The sequence below is a fragment of the Anas platyrhynchos genome, chromosome 8 (assembly GCF_047663525.1).
Source record: "Anas platyrhynchos isolate ZD024472 breed Pekin duck chromosome 8, IASCAAS_PekinDuck_T2T, whole genome shotgun sequence".
Taxonomy (NCBI): Eukaryota; Metazoa; Chordata; class Aves; order Anseriformes; family Anatidae; genus Anas; species Anas platyrhynchos.
In genome coordinates this window covers 17276819-17285976 of record NC_092594.1, presented here as the reverse complement: position 1 = coordinate 17285976, position 9158 = coordinate 17276819, and the positions used below count along the sequence as shown (strand labels likewise).

Below are 9158 nucleotides of genomic sequence, written 5' to 3'. Positions count from 1 at the left end.
TTAAGCCCCTTCAGCTGGGCCTCATTTTTGTTTGTTTATTTTGTGTTTTTTTTGTGTGTGTGTTTGTTTTTTTAAAAAAAACTTTATTTTCAGTTTATTTTCAGGACTTTTTTTTGAAACTTTATTTTCAGTGTATTTTCAAGACTTTTACTTCCCAGCTTCCCTGGGAGCCCGGTCCCAGCACTGGTTCCCCACTCGCCCCCCCCCCCCTTTGGGCCGCCATCTTCCCGCCCCGTCGCCATGGCAACGCGAAGCCCTTTCCCGCTGCCTCTCGGGGCTGCCCGCGGCGTTTGCCTGAGGCGGGCGAGGGGCGGCGGCTGAGGGGCAACCGCGGGTCCTTGCTGTGGAAGGCCCCCGCGAGCGGAAGGAGGAAGCGCCATGGCTGCCGACGGGGCCTGGGCCGGCTTCTCGCAGGAGGAGCTGCGGCGGCTGCGGGGCCTGAGGCCGGGTGGGGGCCGGGGGGGCCCGGGAGAGACCCGAGGGGGCTCTGGGGGGGTCCTGGGGGAGGCTCGGGGGGTCCCTGAGGGTCCCTGAGGGGGTCTTGGGGGAGGCTCGGGGGTCCCTGAGGGGGTCCTAGGGGGCTCTGGGGGAGCCTGGGGGGGCTCTGGGGGGTCCTGAGGGGCCCGGGGCCGGCCGCAGCGGCTGGGGGGTGCTGGGGGTTAACTGCAGCCCCCCGGCTGCCCCCACTCCCAGCCCCTTATCTCTCCCTCGCCTCGTTTCAAATGCGCTGGAAATCGTGTTTTTTAGGCTAACAAAACGTTCAGGGGTTCCTCGTTTTTCCTCACGGTGCCTTCCCTTGGCACCCAGATGTATCTTAGGGTGGTCAAGCCCCAGTTTGCGTGCTCAGTGTAATTTGCAGAGCCTGTCTCTGAGCTCACGGCTTGCTTTTAATCCCGTTTCTCCCTCTCATCCCTTGATAGATCCGTCTGAACCGTCAGAGCAGCAGCGTCGTCCCCAGCCTGCAAATAAAAATCGGAAGCAATTGCAACGAGAAAAAGCCCTCCAGCAGCAATGTCAGAAGCTGGGGCTGCAGGGTGGAGCAGCCTCCGTGCCTCCCGAGCAGCTGCTGTCTGCGCCGAAACATCAACCTGGGCGTCCTCAGCAGCCTGCACCGCCACCTCCCTGTCCTTCAGTGGGGGATCAAAAGCAACGTGACAGCAGAGAGCAGCAGAAGGAACTGGCATCGGCGGATCCTTGCAATGGCAGTGACAGTGCCCAGAGCCTCCCTGCAAAGCCGAACGCCAAAGTGGAGAAAAAGAAAGTGGAATTGTTAGTAAGTCAGTAGAATTGGGGCATGGATCTCATTCCGTATGGGTTCTTTCTTTTCCTTTACAGTAAAGTGAAATTCAGGATTGAACTTTCCTGTATCTAACAGGGAGGTTTGAGAGCTTCTGTTTGCTTCCTCTGCACTGAACTCTGCTTTTCATCTCTAGCTGGGTTAAATCTGACCTAATGCCAAATTCCCTCCTGTCATCCATGCAGCTACGGACTGTGCCTTCTTCAAATCGTTTCCTCTGGCAGTGGGACTGTAGATCATAAAGCACCCAAAATGTGGGACTGTCTTACTGAATGATGAAGACCTAACCCTGCCTGTTTCGTGCTGTGCAGAGAAGCCAGCATCCACAAGAGAAAGTAGCTGTGCCTTTTGGGAGCAGAAGTAGTGCCTTGTGTTCCCCTTCACCATATCGCTGCAGAATTTTTACTGTTGCTTTGATAAGAAGAGAAAATTTCTGTTTTAAACAGTTCCTAGTTGGGAGTGCCCACCTGTACATAGCTCTCCCTTCACCAGGAGAGCAGCACCAAATTATTCACATGGCTGTTGCTCACCAGGGGTACTGGCTGGTCAGCCCCTTCCTGGTGGTGAAAAACACAGACGTTTTCTGCCTGGGGAGAAGATAGTTGAAGCTTTTCACTGTGTGGGGAGCAAATGACGTTTAGCTGCTGCAGCCGCCCCCTGGATCTGCTGAATTCATCTCAGCCCGTGTAGTCGGATTCAAATCTTACCAAAAATACTTTTCTCTGTGTGGTTTTAGGAATAGGGTGGTGAGGAGAAGCCCAAGGAAAGATTCTTGTGCAGAAATGATTGCTAAAATAAACAGAGCTGAGTTACTTTGGCATTTTAAAGCTAAGCAAGACTTTGGAACAGACTCTTTAGGAGAAGGCATAAAGAACTCTACAAGATGGAAAGGCAGCAAAGCAGATTTTGTTTCTCCTTAATTCTGCCCAGCTGCGTTCACACAGGGTGTCCCCTCTCACCTGGGACTTGGCTTTCCATCCTCTGGGGCCAGTTGTGTCTCTTGGTAGATGTGCCCTTGGAAACAGAAGCCATGCAACTCTTCCCTTGGTGACAAAAGTGACTTATTGTAGTGCCTCATTGCTCAATTTCATTGTCTTTTTTACCCCCCCCCCCCCTTCATTTATATCAGTTTAATTGTTTGGGGTCAGTATTGTAAAGCAGAACTGTAAGAGGATCTGTTTTATAGAGAAAAAAATCAAAAAAAAAAAAAAGGCTGCATTGGCAAACTGAACAGATAATTTATAGCAGCTAGAAAGAAACCTGAAACCGCTTTTACCTAGTGGTGAAGTACATCCTTTAAATGAAAAATCACATCCAATGCTGAACAAGTGCCAAATGCTCACTCTTTCAGCAAACTTGAATTAAGCAGCAGTTTATTTGCTTATGAAGATTTTTGTTCTGATCAGCAGATTTCATCTGAAAATGTTTTATTGCTCTGAATGGCTTCCTACAGCTGATTTTTCTTTCCCCAGAAGGGAAACCTGTTTATTGTTGCTTTGGCATTTTCAGAGCTTGATCCAGGAAATATGATGGTGAATATTTGTCTTGGGGGCGGGGTGTGGAGGACAGGGAGCGAATTGAACTTGGGATTAATTTTGACCTTTTTGTGAATGAGCAGGCAGGAAAAATCGCGATGGGAAATCCTCCAACAAGAGCAGCGGCTGATAGAAGAGAAGAATAAACGCAAGAAGGCACTCCTGGCCAAAGCTATTGCTGAGAGGTGAGGGGCTGTGCTGCCACGTGGCCTGAGGCTGAGAAAGGGGTTGCTTTTAATCTCTCTTTTAATCCATATTGTCTTGTTTAAATCTCACTCGTCCCTCCCCTCTCTGTTCTACGTGTCTGTCTTATAAGTAGGTGAAAGTAATGTTGAAAGGAGAAGACCACCAACGTAAAGGTTAAGAAGCATTTTACCCCGGCTGATTAAAATACACAGAAATTGACATGTTCTCCCAGTTATTAGCTCTTGTTCTTCTGGTGACCAGACGTTAAGGCTGCACAGTGTTGTCCAGCCAGGTAGTTAAGACTGCAAGTAAGGCAGATAAGGTCTGATATGGAGAGCTGATAACACTGGATCGAGGAAGGACAAGTGCAGTTGTCAGGCTTGCAGTCTTCTCCTAGACATGATTAAAGCCCATTAAAGCTCTTGGGTAGATGAATATGGGCTGTACAGTGCAGGAGATTCTCTTTGAGGTTCTAAAGGTTTTGTTTTCCTTTGCCAGGCAGAGGTAAAATACATGTGAATTTGGTCTGAGTCACTGTGGGACAGCAAACATGGGTGTGACCACCAGGCTGGCATAAGGGGGGAGAGAAGGACCTAGAAGGTGATTGCTAGGGAGCTACATCTGAGATCCAAAGGTCTTTAGGCTCTAGGCGGTACTACAGGATGTCTTCCTGCATCAGCTGGTCTAATGAGAGATGGTTTCACTTTCTACATCTCTACTCTTGCTTTTCAAGTACCTGCTGTGGGTGTAAAGCAGTGAAAAGCACGTTTTTGCTCCTGGTGATGAATGACAGTCACAAAGTGACCTGGTGTAAAAGCTTGTTGGAAGTTACTTGGTTTGCTTGGGAGTGAAGTCCGTCAAAGCTTGCTGCCCTTAGGAACGAATACGCAGAGTTGAAAAAGGTTACATAGGCTTGGCTGAAATCCTTTGTGTTTGAGGTAAAACTTTCCATTGACTTCGCTGGGATTTGGCTAGGGCTTTTGGGAATAATTTCACAAAATGGAAATCAAGCTTAGGTTAGGTGACTTTTTGGCCCCTGCTAACTGGTCGTCTTTGAAAGGGGATATTTGTGGGGCTAAATGCCCTTCCCCCTCTCGCTCCCCTCCCCAAGCCATTTCCTGTTTCCTTATGCTGAGAACTACTTAGATCCAGCAGCTTCTTGTGTATTTCCCCAGTGAAAGAAACACAATCCATTTTAGGCACTTTGATTATAGTCATTACGTAATTGTGCTGTGGTCCTTTAATAGCAGGCATTTTAGATCCCTGTGGATATTAAATAAGATCAAAAGTCTTAGACCATAAAGAAGAAGCCTTCTGAGTAGCTCTTAAAGAAGGTAGTTGCTTTGGAAGTGAAATGAGGCCCATTATGTCAAGAAAAGAGGCTTGTAAAGAAAAAACATGCACCTTCCTTTTGCAGATCCAAAAGAACTCAAGCCGAAACAGTGAAGCTAAAAAGGATTCAGAAGGAGCTACAAGCTCTGGATGACATGGTGTCTGCTGACATCGGCATCCTGCGGAACCGCATTGATCAAGCCAGCTTAGACTACTCCTATGCCCGGTAAGTGACTGACAGGGAGGAGGGAACAGCCCTGCCTGAGCAGAGGGAGCAAAAACAGTTTCATGCCACTGAAGCAGCAAGGGACTTAGCACAGAATGTTAGGTATTGGAAGGCACCTTGAAAGATCATCTTAAGTCATTGTAATTACGTGTACTTAACGTGGACAGTCTGTGGGGCTTTGGAATCCTGAGGTAAAAGCTTTCATTTCCTCATTTTTCCCTTGGAATCTGGAAAATGGAGTGGATTTTGTGACTTCAGACTGTGTTCTCCAACTTCATGCAGTCATACTGCCTGCTTTAGTTGTGCAGTTGTCCATAAGCCCTGCTTTATTGTTTCAAGGTTGTTTATTCTCAGGGAAAAGAATTGTTGTTTGTGTTTTGTTTTGTTTTTTAAGTCCTGCAATGAAAGTCCTTTTCAGGGAAACTCCTGCTGATGACAGCTCTGGTCCTGTTAGAATCAATGGGACCAATTAAGCTTAAAACATATAATACTACTGAAGTGCTTTTGGAATTGGGATGAAAAATTTAAGGAAAAAGTAGGCTTTCACCCTTCACAGTGTGCCTTTAATCACTCTGGTTCTGATGAGTTCCTTAAATGCAAGAAATTAGTCAGAACACCCTATTAGTTGTGGCTAAACCACAACATCAGTAGATAAACATCAGCATGTTTATGTAGCCGTTTAATAAAATGGAAATGTTCGGTTGCGGTTTTTGGTTCGTGATTCAATGTGTTAAACTTCTTTTTCTCCTTATGAATCCTGCTATATGTTGACCACAGGCCAATAAACACAGTAATGAGTCTTTTAAAAAAGTAGCAGTGGTAGCTAAAAAATAAGGATTTCTTTTGCATAATTATCATTTGAAATATCTAAGATCAGCTGTAGTTTCAGTAGCTGACTGCATATAAATATTGAATTTCAGAACCTCAAGTGGGAAAGCATTTCAATGTATTTTAGATTTAACTCTGGTTTCTAAAACTGTTAGATGCTCCTGCTGATTTCCTTAGCAAAACTTTATAACGACATGTCCATTTGAAATGCTTAAGGGCAAAAGAGCATCTAACAACCAGCTCTGGCTTCTGGAAGGCAGATTTTAATGAAGATAATGAAAGGGGATATTGGTAGGACAAAGAAGATGAGCTTTCCAATACACGTCATGACTTTGATGAACTTAGTCTTCCTTTTTGTGAGGGAGGGATTTGGAAACGTGAGTTACATCATTCCAGTGCTGCAGTTTTTGTTTGTTATGAGACAAAGCTGATTTACTTATAAGCCGCATCTTTGAGAGCAACTTTTTAGTCCTTGCCTTCTATTTTAGGGTTAACCCCCCCCCCTTTTTTTTTCCGTGGGTTAAGTGCAACGTTAAATAATTCTGAGCATGTGGCTAAGGGCATCTGACAAATTCTGTGGAATGGTGTCTTCATAATTATGATGTGAAGATGGTGTGTGAGTTCAGCCCAAAGGTTTAATTATGCAGCAATTTCTAGTATAGCGTTAGCTCTTCTGTTATGGATACCTGGCCCAGAAAAATCTTGACTTTTTTGTGAAGGAGGTGGAAGTGGGCATCAACTGCCCACTGCAGACACAGCCTTTACAGCTTGGTAGAAGTTTAGTGATTATTATATAGCAGAGCATATTTGGGGAATATTTTGTCTTTTTTTCCTCCTGTTTCTCTAAGCAAAAGAACTCTCCTATCTTTCTGTTGCTTCGTTTAACCAGATATTTGAATGTGGTTTTATAAAACAGCTGGATTCTTTATTCAACTACCTCACTAATACTGGCTTTATGAATGCTTTGTAAGGTACATTGCATAGTCACCCTGCAAAAACCTTTGCATGTTCCTTTTCCTGATGAGCAAGATAGCATTTCTCTTTCTAATAATTAAAACAAAATTAATATACAGTTTCTGTGAATGCAGTTGAAGATGCATCACTAATGTGGACACCAACCATTCAAGTGCTAGATATAGAGGATGCATTGGCCTCAATAAACGTTTGGAATATTTCCTTTTTGCTGTATTTTGTCATGACAGGAAGCGCAAATTGGCAGGAGGGGTGTGTTGGGGGGATGCTCACAATAAAATTCTACATCTGCTGCCATGCAAAAGTTGTGATCGCTATTGATGTCGTATGCTGTGTCAGTCTGCCGCTCATGATTTCCTGATTGTGTATCTGGGTGGCCAGGGCGTAAGCTTCTACACTGGATGAGTGTCAGTGTGTAGCACTGTTGTAGCATCTGTATCCGTTGGGTGGATTGGGAGAACACAGAACTGTTCTGCAGCGTTCCAGTTCACTGGTGAGTTGTTCGTTTGAAGTGTGAAAACACTACAACTTCTGATGGTTTCTTTCTACTGCTAGTGATGCATCTCTTAAAACAGGCAGTAAAAATGCTTGCTCGTGATTCAATCCATGTCTTTCAGACAAGCAGATTAACTCTTAAAATGCAGCAGCAATGGAGGCTAACACGTCAAGAGAAGATTTGATCTACTCACACCTTTTTCTTCCCCCTTTTGACTAACTTAACAGCATGTCATGAATGCACTGGCATTAAACATTCAGAGCATGTTGCATTTCAGGGATGCTTACAGTATCTGTCCGTGTGTTGGATTGTAAAGTGCTTTGAGAACTAACCCACGAGAAATGATGATGATTTTGCAGGAAGCGGTATGAGAAGGCTGAGTCGGAGTACGTGGCAGCCAAGCTGGACCTCCAACACAAGACAGAGATTAAGGAGCACCTCACGGAGCACCTGTGCACGATCATACAGCAGAATGAGCTCCGCAAGGCCAGGAAGCTGGAGGAGTTAATGCAGCAGCTGGAAGTGGAGGCAGATGAGGAAAATCTGGAACTTGAGATAGAGGTGGAGCGGATGCTGCAGCAGCAGGAGGCAGAAGCAAGGAGACAAGGCAGCCAGTCGCACGGTCATGCTGGGCTGGCAAAGGAAAACCCCACTCCCGGTGTTACAGCAAAGGAGAGCAGCAAGCATGCTAACTGTGTTGATTCTTCTGCTGTCTCTGAACAGTTGCAGTCTGAAAACTCTGGTACCAAATCCCTCTGCAATATGGACAGCCAGCCTCAAGCAGTAAATGTGACTCCGGGAGACTCCCCAGCTTGCTCTGATACATGACTACAGCGTTCAGACAAGCCATCCGGTTATGGATTAAATACTCTCTGCGGGCTTGCGGGCTGTATGTTTTCTCTGGGCTTCTGCAGTGCCAGTAATATGCACTTCAGCTCTCTTTTCCTTTAATTTTGTTTCAAATTTTACAGGTTCTTTTGGTTTTCTTTTACAGAGCCCTTTTTTGGGGTTCACCATCTGTCCTCATCATTCTGATTTTTTAGCTTACTGTTCTAATGCCCTCTTTGTAGGGCTTTGTACCTTCTTGAACCAGGATACTCAAAGGTGAAGAGCAGGGTATTTCTAAAAGCTTTTCTGTGTATTGATATCACAGATACCTGTTCCAAACAGTGTGCAAGAGATACGTATCTACAGAAGAAAACATTGCAACTTACTCACTTATGCTGCTTTTAAACACACTTTTCTCCTGACAAATGCAATAGGATGTTTATCTTCCTTTGTATGCATAAAACATTAATTTTCAACGGTTTTTAATCCTGTCAAACCCAAGCACATGCTTTAAATACCTTCATAGCTGATACTCTTTGCTGTACCTGATTGAAAGGAAATTCACATATTGAGGCAAATTGCAAAGTTAATTGTAGGATTTCCTATTTATCACTGCCTGTTTCTTTCATATAATGCTAGATCACACAAAGCTACATGTTTGTAACAAATTGTGAGCTCACTGCAGCTATGGCTTAAAGAAGACGGTGGGTGACAGTTTAAGACATGGCAGAATCTACAACGTAGAAGTAGAAACACAGAAGAGAGAGTGTTATGATTAAAGCTCTTTCTTTATAAATGTTTTTCTTTATTGTTGTTGCCTCAAAATACCAATAATCAGCAGGGACTGTGTAATGAGTAATTCCAACATTATATTGGAATTGAGCCTGTTGTCATGTAATGATCAATGCATTCTCTTGCCTGAAGAGTGGGTTTGTACCCCACAAGAAGTTCAGCTATTTCCCTGTTGTTGTTGAAAGGCTTTAAAAAGCTGTTCCAGGTGGAGAAAGTCTCAGGAATTCAAATAGAGGACATATGAAAACCTCCCATAGACTGATGCAGCTGCAAACCTTGGGGACAGCATTCATAGCTATCCACTTTGTAACAGAGGAAGGCTGCTTTCGTTGTGGAAATGTTTTCTGTAATACCTGAGCTGAACGTGTCAGAATTTATGAATGAGTTGCTGAATGAAACCATCAAGTATCTAAACAGGACACCGATTGTCTCTATGGCTTTAATAGTGGAAAAAACGTGTCACTACATTTTTATTCTATTAATAAATCAGTGCATCTTCTGTGCAGTGTGTTTGCTTTCAGTTTTGATACCTGATACTAATGCATGCATCCAAGACTGTTTTTCCACAGGAGGTGATAAATGATGCAATCAGATACGTCCTTTGGCAACTTTCCTCTATGAAAGGAAAAGCTTGAAGAAGGCTGTTCCAAAATATAAAAATGTGTG

General features: G+C 44.5%; 1 protein-coding gene across 3 annotated transcripts in view; it reads left to right on the top strand.

The window, feature by feature from the left end:
• Window positions 1-288: 288 nt before the first annotated feature.
• The window catches only part of GORAB (golgin, RAB6 interacting), a 30088-nt gene continuing 21218 nt past the window's right edge, over window positions 289-9158 (top strand). Inside the window, exons 1-5 of one of the 3 annotated variants that reach the window (XM_027462764.3) lie at window positions 289-448; window positions 921-1269; window positions 2916-3017; window positions 4436-4576; window positions 7232-8991. In XM_027462764.3, coding sequence (XP_027318565.3) covers window positions 379-448; window positions 921-1269; window positions 2916-3017; window positions 4436-4576; window positions 7232-7700 — 1131 coding nt within the window. In that variant the 5' untranslated portion in view covers window positions 289-378 and the 3' untranslated portion in view covers window positions 7701-8991. Of the gene's footprint in view, window positions 449-920; window positions 1270-2915; window positions 3018-4435; window positions 4581-7231; window positions 8992-9158 lie in introns of those variants that run through there. The other 2 variants (XM_072041475.1, XM_038183151.2) reach the window with 2 other exon arrangements.